The sequence below is a fragment of the Aulostomus chinensis genome, chromosome 15 (genome assembly GCF_037954235.1).
Source record: "Aulostomus chinensis isolate RoL2024-O1b breed Wild chromosome 15, RoL_Achi_v1.0, whole genome shotgun sequence".
In the NCBI taxonomy this organism is placed as follows: domain Eukaryota; kingdom Metazoa; phylum Chordata; class Actinopteri; order Syngnathiformes; family Aulostomidae; genus Aulostomus; species Aulostomus chinensis.
In genome coordinates this window covers 11,688,463-11,707,176 of record NC_141334.1, presented here as the reverse complement: position 1 = coordinate 11,707,176, position 18,714 = coordinate 11,688,463, and the positions used below count along the sequence as shown (strand labels likewise).

At 43.7% G+C, this 18,714-nt stretch overlaps 4 protein-coding genes and 1 long non-coding RNA gene across 7 annotated transcripts in view; 2 read left to right on the top strand and 3 right to left on the bottom strand.

Moving 5' to 3' along the window:
* Positions 1–941, top strand: part of tpte (transmembrane phosphatase with tensin homology) — a 5,733-nt gene extending 4,792 nt beyond the window's left edge. The window contains exon 19 of the mRNA XM_086179015.1: positions 44–941. Within this exon, the coding sequence (XP_086035141.1) occupies positions 44–149 (106 nt within the window). The 3' untranslated portion in view covers positions 150–941. The remainder of the gene's footprint in view (positions 1–43) is intronic.
* Positions 651–6,732, bottom strand: smpd1 (sphingomyelin phosphodiesterase 1). Its single transcript, XM_086179014.1, has 9 exons — positions 6,538–6,732; positions 6,148–6,384; positions 4,919–5,239; positions 4,402–4,682; positions 3,914–4,087; positions 3,644–3,815; positions 3,434–3,510; positions 3,170–3,315; positions 651–3,081 (listed from the first exon to the last, which is right to left on the bottom strand). The coding sequence occupies exons 2-9, from the start codon at positions 6,340–6,342 to the stop codon at positions 2,702–2,704; spliced, it is 1,746 nt and encodes a 581-aa protein (XP_086035140.1). The 5' UTR covers positions 6,343–6,384; positions 6,538–6,732; the 3' UTR covers positions 651–2,701.
* On the top strand, positions 5,983–11,250 carry LOC147248695 (uncharacterized). 2 transcript variants are annotated; one of them, XR_015109257.1, is made up of 3 exons: positions 5,983–6,045; positions 10,657–10,835; positions 11,070–11,250. It is a non-coding gene; the product is annotated as an uncharacterized LOC147248695 (long non-coding RNA). The 2 variants fall into 2 exon arrangements; XR_015109256.1 differs by lacking the exon at positions 5,983–6,045 and adding an exon at positions 6,059–6,420.
* ilk (integrin-linked kinase) lies at positions 7,854–16,583 on the bottom strand. Of its 2 annotated transcripts, XM_086179016.1 has the most exons (14): positions 16,445–16,583; positions 15,079–15,295; positions 14,567–14,722; positions 12,069–12,234; positions 11,838–11,933; positions 11,613–11,709; positions 11,433–11,516; positions 11,265–11,350; positions 11,065–11,174; positions 10,360–10,487; positions 10,094–10,215; positions 9,911–10,010; positions 9,592–9,722; positions 7,857–8,405 (listed from the first exon to the last, which is right to left on the bottom strand). In XM_086179016.1, the coding sequence occupies exons 3-14, from the start codon at positions 14,653–14,655 to the stop codon at positions 8,256–8,258; spliced, it is 1,359 nt and encodes a 452-aa protein (XP_086035142.1). In that variant the 5' UTR covers positions 14,656–14,722; positions 15,079–15,295; positions 16,445–16,583; the 3' UTR covers positions 7,857–8,255. The 2 variants fall into 2 exon arrangements, with proteins under 2 accessions (XP_086035143.1, XP_086035142.1); XM_086179017.1 differs by lacking the exons at positions 15,079–15,295; positions 16,445–16,583 and having other exon boundaries at positions 7,854–8,405; positions 14,567–14,670.
* timm10b (translocase of inner mitochondrial membrane 10 homolog B (yeast)) lies at positions 16,509–18,714 on the bottom strand. Its single transcript, XM_086179021.1, has 4 exons — positions 18,633–18,714; positions 18,450–18,555; positions 18,262–18,357; positions 16,509–17,635 (listed from the first exon to the last, which is right to left on the bottom strand). The coding sequence occupies exons 2-4, from the start codon at positions 18,474–18,476 to the stop codon at positions 17,003–17,005; spliced, it is 756 nt and encodes a 251-aa protein (XP_086035147.1). The 5' UTR covers positions 18,477–18,555; positions 18,633–18,714; the 3' UTR covers positions 16,509–17,002.

Here is an 18,714-nt window from a genome sequence, read left to right as displayed (position 1 = left end):
TCTACAGTTTGATCCTGGGTGTTCCTGTATCGCCTCTTCACAGGCTGTATTTACCCCGAGAGGAACTGGATAACCCTCACAAACCCAAGACATGGGACCTGTACAAGGAGGATTTCGGCGTCACTATGTTCTTCTCGGAACCCGAATAAATATCCTTTAGTGAGCTGAAGAGGGTGTTTTCTTCACAATGTGTAGATGTGTTGATTGAACACTAACTCAGGAAAGGAACGATGCCTCGATGTCAAATCATCTGACATCCATTCAAATGCCGTGATCAGCGGGGGAAACCTCCGCTGAGACAAATCATCTCCATATCTGATGACTCGTGGCATTTAGAGATTTGTTTTTCATCTGAAAACATTTGTGATGCTAAAGATGTTGAATGTGTACAGGTTTTTTTTGGTCATCTTTAGCAAAGAACACATCTGAGGTCAACCAAGAGTGGAACCGCACAGGGCATTCCTCCCACTCCAGACAGGCATTATGGGGAGCACTAACCAAAAACACTTAAGACATTAATACTTAAATCATGAAGTACTTTCTTTTTAAACTGTTTAAAAAACAACATAGTTTTGGTCAATTTTGAAATAAGAATTGTTGAGTAACTGTCATTTATTAGAATCATGTTTCTTTCCATTTTATTATGAATTTTCAGTGGTTGGTATGTAAAAGGAATCAAAGTGTAAACTGCAAATATTTACTAGAATAAAGGATATCACATGATGAGGGTACCAGCAGTTCTGATAGGTGTTGCAGTGGGTTCAAAAAAATGGATGTTCCTCAGTACCCAGCTGTAGTATTTGTACTGGACAGAGGGACCGCTTTGTTATAGACACTAAAGGGATTTATTGGTCATCTTGTGCAATTTAATATTTGAAAATAAACTTGAGAAGCGAGATCGCAAGTGACTGAACTTGTTACGTTTTATCCTTGCAACTTCATCCATGTATTGTCACGATAAGTGATCTTTCCTGATGCATCGTCGCTCTTTAACATACCTCCTTCCATCTGTTTTGCCATTTGAGGAACATATTTACAAAAGGAAAGGAAAAGTCACACTGGCTACAAAAAAAAAAAAAAAAAAACCTTCAAAATTTACATGTCTCATCCAATTTTCTCACAAATGTTTAAAAAAATAAAATTACATAACCAAGCACAAACACGGTTCAGGGGATCACGACTTTTGTGTTAAGGCCAAACTTGGACCTGCTGACTCCAGAGCTGACAGTTGTGTATGAGATGCAGAACAGAGAAAATTCAAGGCTGTATGAGATGGATTTAACCTTCCCACAATAAGACATTACAAGACTCTCTGAAACAGTTAAAGTGCGTCTCAGGGAGCATTTTGTATTAGGATTTAATAAAGTTGTTTTTTTTAATGAACACCCTGAAAGGTATTTACACGAGCCAAGTGCGAATCTTGTTATGTTCATCTGGAATATATTTTAGGGCTTTTTTAGTTTGTTGGCATTTTGACTTCATGTCCCATACTGGAAGCAAAGCCTGGTGAATTTTTAACATCCTTGCTCCTGACATCTGATGTGCACAGTACATCCTGTAACCGCCAATCACACAGGCTTGCAAATACTTATACCCAACTACACAAAAACGTCAGGAACAAAGTTACGAAAATCCTTCTGTAAAATTAAATTCAGGGCCAAAACAAAAGGTTCTATAGTGAATAAGAAATTTGTGCACAAGAACAATGAATGAAACTTGGTCAGGGTCTTTGGACAGATGACCGTGAAACGAGGTGACTTAACTTTAGGAGCTGGTTAAATATCTTCTTACTTCCCCGTTTAACCCTCTTCTAGTAATCCTAACACTTCATTGTGAATTGCTATTTAAACATTTGTAGAACCTAGTGAAGCGTACAGCAATGTGTGGTTTGTGAGAAGAATTGCTTAATATCTCTTTTGCGAAACAAAGTAAATGCTTGTATGAAATATTTATTCACAATTTCTACAATCAATCGTAAAGCTGCAGTGGTCAACACTGATAGATGCCAGAAGCTGCGCTCGTCGCTCCTCTAACCCGCTTCTGGTTAAACCGCTGACGTGTCAACTGAAACATTTGATGCTTCAAGTGCGTTGCGACTACAGCGACTGTTAAACACGTGGGCCACCACCACTGCATGAACATCCTGTGTCAACACAATGGAACAAAGAATTAAAGTGCAGAGAGAAGAAAGCCTTAAAAAACAAACCAAAAAAAAAAAAACAGTTCCTCAGAGACGAATGACATACTTGACAAACTGGCCACAATGTGAGAGGTGTCCTGATGGAACATGACAGTTGAGGTACATGCATCTAATGAGTGGGTGGAACCTGAGGTTTTTTTTGTTTTGTTTTTAAATGAAAATCTAATTCCAAGTCCACAGTTGGATTTGCAAGGCACACAGAACAAACCAACATCGCAAGACATGCTGCCAAAGTTAACACCCACCCAGAGCAAACATCCGACTGCCCCTGCCATGTTTTGCATTTCAAGTAAACAGAACACATTTCAGGCAGCCTAAGCAGCAGTTGAAGGAACCATCGCCAAAGACAATCAGTCCAGTCTCTTGGTGGACACATTACTGACAAGTGTAAGAAGTCTTCAGTCTCTAATGTTTGAGTTCTCAGCTACAGAAAACCAACTTCTTTTCTTCATATTTGGTCATTTGCGCCCTATAAACCCGTTCAGTTCAAACTTCCTCAGGTCAACAGAGGGTTTTTCTCATTTTTAGTTTCCCGCTCTCACACTGCTCCAAGTCATCATACCGTCCACTTTTCAGAAAGCAGAGGACGGTCGTTTTGCATGTTTCTTTGCAGGGCTCAGAGACGTGTCCTTTATATCTCAGGTACCAAAACTTCTGGAAGACCTGGTCATCACTGAGGAAGGTCTGAATCAGCTTATCCCAGTCAGAGGGGAACAGACTGGGAAGACCGTAGGCTTCAGTGGCGCGGTACAGCAGCGTCCAAGAGGGGTTCTCTTCTGGTCCGTGGTTGGCCTTTGTGAGGTTCAGGATGTAGGTCTCGTGGTCCAGCACTAGCCGAGAGCTGCTTTGGTAATTCCCGTCCACGTAGTAAATACGATAACCTGCAGGGAGGATAAATGTGATACAGTTTTATTAAAAGCAAAATAATTTTTTTTTTTAATTTGGAATTTGACCTCTAAACTGGCTCACCTGGATTTAGGTCAACATAGGTGGTCACGCTGGGGGCGAGGAAGGCAACTCCGACTGGTCGATTCATGTTTGTCTCATCATAAAACATTTCGAACTCATCCAGGTGAGTATGACCAAAAAACTGCCCAGTTATTGTACTCTCATATCTGGGGGAGGGATTATAAAAAAAGTAAAACCAGAATAATAACTGCAAGTGTCTACATCACTGGAACCTCCAATTAATGATGGCGGGATTGTTAAAAACTACGTGAGCAGTGGACCAACCTGCTGACAATGTGATAGTAGTTCCAGCTCCAGCTGCTGAGGCACAGACCAGGAGGGATGTGACCAATAATATGCACCTGTAGAGAAAGAGGATATTAGTACCATAGAGGATTACTATGTCCACAAAGCAGTCGAACATCTGGAAAAGTAAGGTGGAGCAGCACGACGGAAGACTACGTGACCTAGACCCCCTCCCGGTGCTCGGCTCACCTTCTCTCCCTTGTCTTCACTGGCCTGAAGAATCTGAACGAGCCACTGCAGCTGGTTAGCAGGATCAGTCGAGTTCACCATCAGCCAGAAGTTCTCTCGAGCGCAGAAGTTCATGTTGAGCGAGACCACCCTCAGACCGGGCTGAATCTCTGCTGTGTAGAATCCGCCGTATCTGAAATTTCATCCACAGAGACAAAAATTTTCCCTGAAGTCAGAAGTAGCTCTCCGTCTGGGAAAAAAATAATGTAAAAGATATGACAGGAGCTCAACCTCAGAGTCTTTAAAGCCTGCTCTGGTAACCAGTGTGCCCACTCCTCTGCCATGGTATTGTACAGCCAGGCGGAAGATCTGTTACCGTGAACGAAGGGCGGAGGGAAGCTGTTGACCGGTGTACTCTCATGGTTCCCCACAGAGGGGTAGACTGTCACATTGGGCCCCAGGTGTCTGGACAGAGGGTTGGAGGAGAGGCAGCAGCTGGTTTATGCAAGTTACACATTTATGAAGTTAAATTGAAGTTGCTGTGTTTCCAGAAATTCCAATAAAAGACGTTAATCATCAACTTTGTAAGGCTGCAGGTCTGACGTGTATTTAAACAAGACCTAGAGAGGTGGATGGTTACATCGGGTTTGGTCAAAGAGTGAGAATGTGTCACCCAAGATACTGTGGCTACCACCCTATTTTTAATGAATTATCACTGTATTTACTGGACAACACAAAAGACCCTGAAAACCACGGCACTGCTGGTAGAGAAAGCTTACTTGTGGATGAGCCTGGAGATGATTGTGAGCTCAGACAACTGCTGTTTTCTGCTCTGGGACCAAACATTGTGAGCTGGTATGTCTCCGGTCCAGTAAACCCAGTCCCAGGGTCCAGTTCTGGCAGCATTTTCCAGGAGGTTCTCCACTGTTCTTAAAGGCAGGTCACACTTGCTGTAAGTTCCCCAGTAACCCGCCTCTCTCCGCCGCCAGCTGGGAGGGCTGGAGTCTTTACGGCAACATAGAGGCTGCTTACAGTCCGCTGGGCTGCCGGTCTCATACTCCTGTCGGTGGTGAGATTAATTACCTTGACACTCCTGCTGGTTTCTGTGTCCTCATCTGAATCTCTAAGGAAAAATGTCACGCTTCCTCCTTTCTAGCTGAGCTCTGAAATTAGCTTTTGTCAGATTCATTCTCTGATAGGGCATGAAAAAAAAAACCCACAAATAAAAAAGGGGATGTATCAAACTGGAGTGTTTTTTTTCTCATGGAAACAAAGCTTTGGATCATTCTGACTCACCTGGTCCCAATGGATATCAGTCAGAAACAGCACCCTGTTCTGTGGAGAACCAGGCTTGGGAGGAGATGGTGGTGTAACAGGAGGCTTGGGGACCTTTGGCAAGGTGATGTTCCAGGGAGCAAAGATGTCAAATTTACCACAGGAGGGCCCAACCAGCAGGGCGCACGCCTCCGTGGGCCACAGCAAGGACTCCTGCAGGGCTAGGATGAAGTCATCACGGAACAACTCCGTGATCTCATGACACACCTGCTCATCAGCCAGATGGAGGCGGATACACGCCTCACCAACCGCACGGGCCACCCGCTCTGCATTGGTGTCACTCTGGGAGAGGAACCCAAACAGGCAGAACAGGATTAGAGAATAAGCCGGAGTTTACCACTATAAAAGAAAAATTCCTTTAAGAAACTGAAAAATTAACACGACGTATTCTTCAATGAAATAAACATTTTTTTAAGCAGTAAATATGAATGTGGTCAGTTTAGAACAGTTACTGGCTGAAGAACAAGAGCATATGATGAAGATGTCTCCGAAGTTGTTTGTGTCAGCAAAAACCACTGAAGACAAATGAGATTATTGTAGAGAAGGCCCTCCGTGTCATGACTCACTGGACTGTAACCTAAAAGTAGCCGCAGTAAAGCTGACTAAAAAAAATAAACAAAAAAAAAGAAATTAAACTACAACTCCTAGCTGCTTTTAAACCGACAGTCCAAGAAGTCAAACACCAAGCTGCTTGAAAGCAGAAGAGAAAAGACGAAGAAGTGTCCAAACAGAATATGCATTTAAAAACACTCAGTACTGTATTTGACATCAAAGTACTTTTATTGACTTTTAGAGATTAACTGAGGTCAAACTTGCTTGCTCAACTGTGTCAGGTGATAGACCAGCTTAATCAAAAATCACAACTGAACCATGTTTCCTTGGTGCAGGATTTCCTTTGTCGTATAAACGCACTGATTTAAAATAGTTGTACCTAACCTGCAAGTGAGCAAGTAGCACTGATGACATCATCTTGACAACATCTTGACAACAAGGCCATGTTTCCAGTCTTCTCTTTGCCAACTTGAGATTGTTTTTGTTTGACTTACAAGCAGTTAAAAGGTCTTCTGACTTCCTGGACTGAAAGGCTGGTGAGGTATTTATTTGCTTTCAAACTGCAACAAGATAATATGCAGCCTAGATGTCTGTGTTAGGAGGCACATTCTGACAGAGATTCTACTTGAAAACATTACCAGAAGAGCAATATCGAGGATGGTGAAGATCACTTTGCACATGGGGCAGGTGAGATTTTTAAAGTTAAAGCCCGGGAGGTCAAAATGCTCCATGAGCAACAGCTTCGGGGTCAGGCTAGAGGTCTGAGCCGGATAACAGGACACCAGCAGGGGCAACATTAGCATCAGGGCGCCGGAGAGTGCGGGGAGCGTCATCGTCCTGAGCGCTGGTGTCCTCCGAGGAGGTCGTCAGTTAAACTACGGCAGGACACGAATAAAAGCAGACAAATACAGGTTTGTAAGTGCAAGTGCACGGTGAGACCCTGTGGTGTATGTTACCATCTTACACCCATGAACACAACAACGGAGCTAAACAAGCAGAGCTAGCTAGCTTCTCTTTAGCCACCTTACCTCAAATAAGTGCAGACCGGAGCTTCGTTTTGGTGTAAACCGGGTGAAGACTCACCATACGGCCCGAGATTTCCTTCAAAAACACGGACTAGATGCTCAAGGTTGAATGTCGCGTCCTTCTTCCGGTGGGTCCGCTGAACCCGGCTGCTTGTGATGAGTCTCTCCCGGCTGTCTTGTAGAAGTTAAGTCAGCTGATTTATCACATGTCACGTATGCCCCCCCCCTCCCCCTGTAAAGCACTTGTCCTAGTTTCGTTTGTTTTTAATTTAAAATGTATCTTTCTTCATAATTTATGCAGTTTTTTTTTCCTTTTAATAGTAGGAACCGTCAATCAAACCAGAGGTACCCCCCCCCCCCCCCGCGCTGCTGACCCGACTCTCCCCCTCCATCAAAACAACGATTAAAGCCTGCAAACATGTCATGTAAATAGAGCTTGAAAGTTCTGTCCTCGGAAGTGGGACTGGATTCTACAGTTCGAACCATGAGCTCCACAGTTAATCCACGTGCATCAACGGACATTTGTGATGAGCAGCTGCTGGTCCGCAGATGTTGAAATCCTAAATCATTCGACGGGGCCACATTCTTCCAGGGAATGTTAATGTTGAGAGCTGCGGTCCACTGACATCTGGTCATCAATAACAGTGGTGACAAAACATTAGGGAGAGCTCCTGGTATTAAATCGATACTGCTCTACAGCACCACAAGTTACAGCCTCCAAAATGAAAGTTAACTTAATCAACAAATCCTTCAAGCTGATTTAATTAAAACTGATCAACATAATCATCCTCATGAAGAGGGATTTTATTGCTGGGCTGTGGGTTTGTACTCAAAACAAAACCTGTCAGATGTTTTGACGGAAGTTATATTTTGAAGGAGTTTAGAGTTCATTAAGTATTTGATACTTTAAAACTCGGAGGGACATCATGACTGACAGCTGCCAAGAGTAATTTTACATGGGTCTCTTTGGAAATACACCATGCTGGATTAATTTAGACCATAAACTCATGAGTAGATTGTCTTCCTTTAGTGAGAAACAGGGTCATTTGCTCACTTCTATACAACTTGACCTATTTGAGAAATCAGTGGAGTCGCCCCCAGCTGGCCATGAGAAAGAATGCAGGTTTAAAACCCCTGGTTTTGTTTTAATTTTCATTCAAAACGTCCGCGCTTCTGTGGCTCATGGAAATGGAGCCGTTTCCTAGAGTTTACTGCACCACCTTGTGGCCATTCTTATATGGCAGCTTAACAAACAACCACTTACATACAGTAACTCCATCTCATGATGAGGGCAAGTCTCAGAAGAAAAGACCAAGGGTTTGACATAAATATAAAACATTTATTGCATCGGTATTTGTGTGTAAGCTTTGTCTCTGTAAACATGTCTTAGGATTGGATTCTGAGCAGTTGTATCTTACTCAGGACTGATTGTCATCCATACTGGATTTTTTTGGTTTTTTTTTTTAAAAGACAGCATTTCAGTGAAAAAAGCTTCAGTTATTATTAAAGAGCAACAAGCAAGTGTAGTTGGGCTAAAGAACATTTATACCTCAAATTTAATTTATGCAAAAAAGCCATATAATATAGTTTGGGTTTGAATGGGGTGATTAAAGTGGTCTCTGGCTTTATTTACAGTGGCTTAGCAGATAACATGTCTGAGTGAGGATAAAAAGTGGTTTCTTGGTTAAAAACCAGGGGCGGACAAGCTGCAGTGGAGGGATTCACTTGTCTTGCATCTTTTCCAAGATGGGGACAATCATGTCAAACTTGGGTCTCTTGGCCGGGTCTTCGTTCATGCAGAGCCTCATCAGTTTACAGATATGAGGGGAAATCCCTGGTGGGATAGTTGGCCGAAGACCCTCGAGAGCCACCTAGGGGATGAGAGGTTACACAGCTGTTGTTGTAAACATCCTCAACACGGACACATAAAGGTTTTGGCATGTTTGTGTGTTTGATAGGGGGCCTTAAGAATCCGGGGGCCCATTTTTAAGAGGTTATATGGGGCCCTACGAATGCTCCTTGGGAAAAAGGAATAGAAGTGAAAAAAATGCAAGGATTCAAGTAGTTTTGCATCAATATGGGGTAATTTCTAACTTTACCACGGATGCATAAAGACACCTCAACACAGACAGAATCAAAACAATTCCCTGTAATCTGGAAATAATCTGAAGAGTTTCTGTGCCTGCTGCTGCTCCACCTCTCCTCACACCTGGTCTGTGAGTTTGATCAGTGACAGGATCCACATGGACGAAGAGAGCTGGGGTCAGAAGAGTGAACAACCTCAGGTGTAACAGCTATGAGGGCCTGAAACCCAAAAACTGCTATCAGGGAGCACTTGAGAGCTCTTTGTCGTGTTTTTTTAAATCCCTTTTTTTTTTTTTTTTTAAGTGAAACCCTTTGGTTGTTATGGTTTGGAAAAATGTAGCCACAAGGTAGAGAACTTCTGGAAAAATCCACAGCAAGAAGAAGGACCCAGTCACCAGTGTGGGTTCATTGGATTTTATGGTCGAGGAAACATTTTGGGGGGCGGCGTGGCTCAAAGGTAGAGTGGCCGTCTAGCAACCGAAGAGTCGCTGGTTCACTCCTTACTTGCCCTGGGGACCATGTCTAAGTATCCTTGAGCAAGATACTGAACCCCGAAGTGCTCCTGATGGCCCTGAACCCCACTTCTCACTCAATGTCAGCTGGGATAGGTTCCAGCCCCCCCATGACCCTTAACAGATAAGCGGTACAGTAAATGGATGGATGGAAACATTTTGGATAGTACAGTTGTCTGGTTCAAGCACTTCTCCATTGTTGATCTTCAGCACTCATCCAGCCCCACCTATGCTTTGACTGAACAACTGGGTCAAAGGTCACTCTGACAATGTTTTTCCGAAAAGTTTTTTGATTCTCTGCATCCAGAAAAAAAACGAACACAAGCAAACATCTAACACTTGGTGCAAAACAGCTCCGTAAAACATGCTGAAGCTCCCGTTAAAAAAACCAAGACTGACTGACCTCTACACTTCGGTGGATCCAAGGGGATTCAAACATGCTGTGGGGAGAACCACTTACTTTCATGCCTATTTCCATATGTGAGAGGTCAGCAAAGGGGACCTCTCTGGTGACCAGCTCCCACAGCAACACCGCAAAGCTCCACATGTCCGCTGATCTCCTGTTGATGTCCTCGGGCCTCTTCTGCAGGGCTGAAAATAAGAAAGAGGGCAGAGAAAAAGCATAGCAACAGGAGGGGTCAAAGGAATTGTTTCTGACAACACAGCGGATGACAACCTCTGAATGCTAGGATGAAATTATATGTTCCATACTGAATGACTCATGGGTTTAAGGAGGGGGAAGGAGGCGGGAATGCGCTAACAAAAAGAGAAAGAAATACCTTCAGGGGCCATCCATGCTGGAGAGTACATGCGACCGGGACACTGGAAGCAGAACTTAGCATCTGCCATGCTTATTCTGGCTGTCATGTCCTCATCGATCTGCAGGTTAAATCACATCTGGAATTAGGCCGGGCCCATCGCGACCAGCACCAGCTGGATCAACATCAGAACAACCTTCTTACCATAACATGTTTACTGTTGAGGTAAAGCCGTGAAACCATGGGTTCCAGGGTGTGGAGGAAAGCCATGCCGCTCGCAATGTCCAACGCAAACTTGACTGCCTGGCTTTGGTCGACCACCAGAGCTGAGGAGATAAGATGAGTGAGGATGGCTGTTTGAATACAGCAGCATGTGTATCTATCACACACACACACACACACACACACACACACACACACACACACACACACACACACACACACACACACACACACACACAAGGACTTACTAGTGCCCTGGTGGAGTATGTTGTATAGAGATCCGTATGGCATGTAATGGGTAATGATGATGGGGTGAGGGGACGGAGGTGACTGACAGGCCCCGAGAACAGGAAGAATGTTTGGATGAGAAAAGATCCTAGGAAGCAGAGGGTCATTGTAATATTACAAGAGCAAGTAACTGTACATCTGCTGCTCATTTTAGTCACGATGAGCTTTAATCTAATGTTTATTATCAGAAGCTCCCTTCATTTGTGTAAGAAATATCAGATTTCATCTTGCTGTTACTACATTTTTCTTCTTAACAGGAGGTGAGAACTGAAGCCAAGGCAGCCGCATTCTCTCTGCTGCACACAGCTGATGGATCATCCTAGATGTGGCTGGCTCAAGAGGATTCTCCCAACATTTTCCTATTAAGGTTTTGCTGTTCCTGTTACGTATGGAGGACGGCAGAGAGACCGATTTAGCTTGTCCAGGTTAGGTGTTGGTAAGCTGACCCACTGTTGTAACTGTTTCACTATGTAGAGTTTTGTCTTGAAGTGATTACGCTGCTCGATGGCTGTCAGGCTACAAGGTTTAAGATTCTCAGTTGAGCAAAACGTACTGGGAACTGATACAAGATCAGCATGTTATACATCAATATTTCACAATAGTTCTCAGAGAAATACTACTGAGGGGCCAACCAAAAGCATTTTAATCATGCTGGTGTGTGTTACCGTAGTTTTGGATGCTCCTCGTTGAAGTCCCTGCTCTTCCTGGTGGTCCAGTCTCTCACTTGCAACACTTTGACGATAATCTCATCCCCCTGCCACCGACCCTGCCACAACTGCCATCAGAGCACACAATCGAGTGAGCAACAGAAGAGATGAAGAAAAAAGAATAATAAAAAAAAGCAGTGAAAACCAGCCGAACATACCTCTCCTGACTGGTTTTCATTGATCTTGGCCAGTAGCGAGAGCTGCTTATAATCAATACCAGCCTGCTTGTTGAGGGTACCGTTACCTGGAGGAGGAAAACACAAATCATCACATAGTCCGATTCTCTAGGATGACCTGGAAGTACCGTTGCTAGGAATGTTACTCACGAGGACGTGTTCTCATGGTACCCTTCCAGAAGGTTTCCTTGTAGGGAACTTTGGTCATACTCTGGCCCATTTTCTCTGCCTTTTCTATATACAACAAGTAAGAAAAAGAAATCTTTTCATTCTGGGGTTTTCTTCATTTTTTTTCTTGTCTTTTAAGACGAAATAACCCCTCGTTCTAACCTTGAAGCAGCTGCCTCAGGTGAGGCTTGGCCTTGTCCAGAGGTGTCTGTCCGTACCTGTTACAGGTACACACCTGGGCACCACTTGCCACCAAGTCCTAACAATGATGACAAAATGATTGATAAATGATGCAGTGATGAGATTTTAATCATAGGTTGTGGATTAGGAGCTAAGACGCGGGAAAACAAACAAAAAAAGGGCAGCATGAGGTGCGTTGAGCTGTACCTCTGCCACTTCGTCTTGTCCCCAGAAGCAGGCGTAATGGAGAGGTGTGTTTCCATGTTCGTTGACTGTATTTGGGTCCGCTTTGCACTGAATCAGCTGGCATTCACAAGTCTCACAGTTAGACAACGTCACAACAAAGCAGACTCGGTTCCTAATTTTCTCCACAATGACAGAAAAATGGGTGTCCAGCCTCGTAGTAATAAACCTTACTACGTCTGAGAGTGTGTGTACCTTAGCCACGATGTCCCTGTGTCCATGGCTGGCTGCCAGGTGTAAGGGAGTATCGTCTCCGCGGTTCATCACGTTTATACGAGCGCCTCTCATGATGAGCATGTCAACCACGCCGCTCCGCCCTTCCCGGCACGCCCAGTGGAGGGGGCTGAAGCCGTGGTCGTCACTGGGATGGAGGGAAGAGAAGAAGAGCACATCTATTTCACACAAGCTCGATACGCTGATAAAAGCCATTTATAAAAAGTGAAGTTGGATTGGGGCGTTTTTGTAAAGGCAACACTTCCAGGTGAGTGGTGGGTTAAGATCAGCTCTCTTTAAGCCGGAGTTCTAAAAATTATTGGAAAAACTCAAAATGCTGCATCTTCCTGCAGTAGTTTACATACTTCAAATAAAAGTTGAGTTCCTCTTTTCGATCCTACTCCATTGAACAGCATCTTTCCAAGCAGAAGAAGGACCACGAGTAGTGAGAGTGTCCTCAGGCTGCTCAGACACATGAACCAGTGCAGCCTGATGAGGCAATCTCTGCAATAGTTCGTCTGGAATAATCTCCATTTCACTTAAGACAGGACTGGTAATACAATTAATGACAGTTCAAAAGAGTGGTGGCTCGCAGCGGACAACAACCAAACAAAACTGTTGGAACCAGAAATAGTAGAGTAGTAAAATTGAATTATTCAAATGCTAAGATAACTGTTTAACACAGCATCTTTTTGTTTCTTTACAACTCATGTTAACGATCCTCACCCTTTTCGCCTCTAATATGTGAATACAAAATCCTATCGTGCCTCCAGTCCCGTCAGTCCGGTTGTGGGTCTCCAAAAGTTGAATCCGTTCCAATTTAGCAAGAGAACCTGCGTTTAATTCTCATCTCTGGATGTAGTCTGAATCTGGTCTGAAACACTCAGCTCAGATCGGTGGCGTCCTCCATGTTGTTATTTAATCACGTGAGGTGTTGTTACTAACATCTGGAGTCCACGACCTCCATATTTCTGATGGTGAGAACATAGAAACAACAATTCTCATGGAGATTCTCTGAGAACGTCGACACGAGGTGTTCCCTCTTGCCTGAACTGGTGTGTAGGACAACACTGTCTCACACCCACCAGCCTACTCATCTTTATTTAGACTCAGCACATGCTTCTTTACGCCTCCGCCCACCTGACCGCTGGCCTGCCGGTGATAAACATGTCTGTGAGGACTCAAACACAGAACGCCGATGCAGTCAAACTGTCACCTACGTGTGACTGCCCCCCCCCCCCCCCAACAACCTCCGGCAGCTGCTGGGCTCCTCACAACTCCACGCAAAGACACAAGCTCAACACTCCATTTAACAATAAAGCCCCAAAGAGGGCTTGTAAAGTTGGACTAGGAAATAACCGATCTGGCGGTGATGTCACTTTCTCCTGTCAGTTGTGGTCCAGCTCTGTGGAAGGACCTGGCCAACCCCTGAATGCTATAAAAAGTAACAGGAAGAAAAAAACAAAACAAAAAAAAAAACTCAGGAATGACAGAGCAGTAAATACTCAGAGGCTACATATTTTCATTCTGCCTTGGCCTCTTTTCCTCTTCCCTCTGTTTTCCTGTGTCGCTCTGAGAACCTCTGAGAGCCTGAAACACATTTCCTCTCTCAGTCAGATGGCCTTTATTACTGGATATTTGAACAGACACATTTGGAGCCAAAGCAGTAATGACTAGTCTCCTAGATGTTTATGTGAGAGAGCAGAGAGGGCCTGGCCCTGTATGGAGTTGAACTGAGGAAATGGTCTTGGCTGCTGCGTGGTTGGCCAGCAGTTCCGCAGCCCTCAGAGTCAACGTCAACACACTGCTCATATATGGCCTGGCCCAGGAATGAGATAACCAGGGGCTTTAGCGGTGAAGTCGTCTAGCGCGGAAACGGTCCCAGTGCTCGCTACGTCTGTGAATAGGACCGAGTTGTCAATTCATTTGATTATATTTAGTCATTTGTTACAACCTGAGATCTAAAAAAAAAATAAGGTGGTAGTTTTGTCTGACATGAGTACAAGATTCTGTTGAAACTGATTCTTTTCCGTCAGTCCTCTGGTTATTTCAGCTTTATTTAAAGTGTGTTTTATCACCCGTTGCTTTTATATATATATACACACACACACACACGCACACAGAGTTTTTGGGGATGACATCATAAAAAGAGAAGTTCAAGTGGAAAAGTGTGGAAAAAAAGAGAGTAAGAGCTAGACTGGAATTACCAACGCTGGGTGACGTTGGGTATTAAGTGGACTTACAGGGAGCGCACAATATGGAAACTATTTGACCACCTCTGATGTGTGAGGATCGGCTTGTACACACACACACACACACACACACACACACACACACACACACACACACACACACATCAGAGCAGACACCATACCAAATGTGGTGTGTTTGCTATAACAGCAATCATTCAGGACCCTGCTCTTCTATCTGTTCTCTCACAGTTCTTCCAAGCAGTGGAGGAGAGCAGCGGAACCACTCACCCCAGGTTGAGGTCATTCTCCGTGTTGTCCAACCACAGACGAACAGCTACAGAGTTCCCTTCTCGACACTGGGTGAAGATATCATCCATGCTTATAACGGATCCTGCCTCTCTTCACTCTTTGCTCCTTTAATTTTTAGGATCAGGGACATGTAGCCTGCAAAAATATATAAAACCGAGATTAGACAAATTAAATGAAGTCATTCCTCCTCAAGGAGATTAAACATCTTGGTTACTCTGGTTACATGAGAATTTCAGACACATCTAAGTGTTCAGTTTTTGCTCTGAGACTTAAATGCAACATGTCCACACTCTCCTGCACAAAGAAGGCCCGCGGAATGCAATGATGAAGTCCCTGAATGTTTCCCCACGTTTCCTTCATCCTCCTCCGGCGGTGGGCTGGCCTTCACTATCACTTAGAAATCTATTGTTAAGAAGTCAAACTGAAGTTCAAAACTGAACTTCACGAAGAAGAAGGAAACTAATCAGAGAAAGTTGTCAAAAAAGTCTCACCGGCTGCTGAGCGATCGATGTCTGGGTCGCTTTGGTTTGCCGCCCACCGCCCCCCCCAAGACAGTCCGCCGTCCTCTGAGGTAGAAAGAGCCGAGTGGTCGGTGTAGTCAGCGGCGACGCCCCGCTCCTCTCCGCGGAGCTGATGCGGCTACTGCTGGTGGGACGTTGGCAGCTCCGCTCCCACCAGCAGTCCTCAGACACTGGTGCACAGCGCCCCCTGTCGGATGCAATGCAGTGCTGTTGCTTACAGGAGGATGAGGGGGAGGTGACATGAGAGGAGGTGGAGGGATGAAGGTGAGTAAAGTCTACTAGAGCCAGACTTTATCCACCTACATGCTATCTACAAGGCATTATGATGCAAAATAAATGAACGGGGTTTTTTTTGGGGGAGGAAAATGTTAGTAATGCTCAGGATTAAAATGTCTTTATAGTCATTGGATATAAAGTTAACAGGAGAACCAGCTTCATTACCTCAAGGTAGTGACTTAATCAACACACACATATATACATACACACATATATATAAATATATACACACACACTCATATAAATGTTTTTTGCATCAGTGTTGTGTAATATTAAATAAGGCTTGTATGTCTTTAAGGTCAACTTCTCATGCTGACATTTTCAAGTCTTTTTTTTGTGTTTACTAACAGCAAAAAATGATTTTTTTTAATTTCTTGGCATTTCGTAACACACAACTTCTAAGAATGTCACATTCTGACAGATGTATTTCTTATTTTCAGTCACAGTAAATATTCCTGCTTGTTTTTTTTTCTTTTCAGAATAACTTGCATAATACTTTTGTTATCATTGATACTGTTACTACTATAACTACAGACATAGTCATGCTAAATGTGACAAAGATCAAAATAGTGTTGAATCGGTCCTTTGGAAAGTGAAGTGAAAAGTGAGTTTGTTTGTTTTTTCCTCTCAGAGCAAAACAATAATTACTTTCCAATTCCATTTCATTCAAAATTGATTTTAACCAGTACGGAAAAAAAGTTACCTGTAAAAGTACTGGAATTGAAATTTTGTTTAATCTGTGTGTTACCAAGACAAAACATGATGAAAACAGAATCAGGTCAAGATAAGCAACATAGGATGTGAACTGGATTTACACCCAGAAGAGTCGAGAGGATGTGGGGACACCACAACACACTTACGCATCAGGACAGTCGGCCGGACACCATGATCTCTTCAAAGGAAAAAAAAAACACAAAAAAACCCCAAAACATACATACACACAAATACACACATATATTTGAAAAAGACAACAAAGATTCTTGTTTTAATGATCGAAGTTTATCTCATGTTTTTTGCATTTCACATTTCTAACAGTAATTAGGAGGCTCATTGGACCCACCTGTCCCAGCTCAGATTTGGTGCGAACTGTGATCAGATTCTGGGGACTCCTGAAGAAATTGGAACTGCGCGTGCACACACACACACACACACACACACACACACACACACACACACACACACACACACACACACAGACCAGCTCCACACGTTTAAGTGCTGACACTGATATGCAACATTATCAGAAATCACAGCATAATTTAAACACTAGAGTTCTTTGTTATTCGTCCTAACCCCCTGCTGGATCCACAGTGAACTTAAATTGAGATTATTTTCATTATCAGGATTTTTTTCCTCCTTTCTAAAACCGAAAATAACGACCATGTCTGACACAGTACAGGTAATCAGAGTTGAAGTGAGGTCTTCATGTTGACTAAGGTTGTCCTGACTTGAAACTTTAAAACTTAATTATTCCAACAATTTTTTTGATTATAAAAAGAAAAAAAGATTAATAGAGACAAATAATAAACAAGTCCAACTTTCAGTAACAGAGACACTTGCATCAGATTCAGGTTGTGTGTGGCGGAAGTCGGCGTCTTCTGGTTTGAATGATCCCTCATTACTCGCCCGACATCGGGGGGATATCTGGAGCTCTGCCTGGGCCCGACAGACTCTCAGTGGATTTCAGAGCAGGAATAGTTGATGCAGGAATGTCCACGGTTAAGGAAGGCGGTGCAGGTGGGATAACCACTGGCACCGACCCAGCAGGCTCAGTTTGGGCCCCAGTTATGGCCGGTTGAGGAAAACCTTTTGCATAAGATGGTCCATTGCCGGCTTTGTTGAGCGCTGCAGGGTTTAACAACTCTGTTGCAGGTGTTAGAGGCATGGCGGCTGATAGCGTGACTTCTGGAGATAACATGGGCTTGGATGTATCCAGCTCAACTGGAGCATCTAATCCTGCTGGCTTGTAGACTGAGCCGTGACTTTCTGGTCCAACATCTGTCACTGATGGAGGTAACAGAGGAGATTCAGGTGGTGGTGAAACGTCTGTAGAAGCAGCAGATCCCAGAGCCCCTGATGCTGCTGCTTCCGCTGCTTTGGCGTTCTCAGCAGCTTTGGCGTTCTCAGCAGCTTTGCTCTCCATCTCATCCATCCGGCGCTGCACCATCCGAGGCATCAGCTGCACGTAGGTGCCCATCAAGCGGTGGTTGGAGCGGATCAGCTTCCCTGCACAGCTGTCCACGCAGTGCTCCTGCACACACGGCAGCAAACATTTCACAAGGTGGACTAATACAGAGGATATAATGACCGCATAAACCACTGACATTACTTTCCTTGATAATTAATTAATTAGTAATTGAGGGAAAACCCATTTGAACATAGAACCCTTTTGTTGTGAAGCAACTAACCACTCTCTCAATATAAACAATGTAAATCAATCATTTGTCCAATATATGCATTTAATTTTCATGTACCTATTTTTTGCTACTTGTATTTTTATCATGTATTCATCACAGTCTTCTATGTTTCATATGTTTCTCTTCTTTGACCGTTACGTGTGTATTAGTCCCCATGTCCATCAATTCAATTTGACCTGTCTTTTTTTGGTCAACCTCCTCAATGTATTTGTTTGAAAGGTGCTGTATAAATAAAGCTGGATGGGTTAAATAGGCTTTTCATCAGTTTCGGGAGGATGTGTAGCGTTTTTTACATTGATACATCGATTTGCTTCCCTTTTTGTAACAGCAGCTTATTGAACAAATGCAACAAGTCAACACGTCCAACTAACATAGCAGTTACTGGTCAGTACTACAATTGTATGCAGATGTGTGCCTCCTTAGGTGTCAGCAAGATAATAACGAGTTCCTGCGTTCTTGCCTCGTCCATGGTGAGGTTTCTGTAGTTGAAGTTGCTGGTGCATCTCTGGAAGCAGATTTCTGTCATGCGGTTATAAACCAGAAGAAAATCCCGCAGCTGCAAGGCACAAATATCATAGTCCATCTTTTAAGATGTGCAATATGCTGTTAAAGATCTTTTACCTGTCAGTGAACACAAGTTGGACTTACATTTCTCAGCTGTTGATCAGGATCCATCGTGACTGAGGCTGGTTAGCTAAAATGCTAACATCCGCAGCTAATGTAGTAATTTGTGGTTTTACCGATCCGTAACCGTCTAAGATGAATAGAACACAACTCATTTACCTGTCAGATTTAACGCACAAGCAACCGCCCCAGATGATGAACCCTTACTGCATCAGGATGGCATGACATTCATGTGCGCTGCCATGTTTCACGTGATGCTCCTCCTTCTTCTTCGCCTCGTTAATTTCCG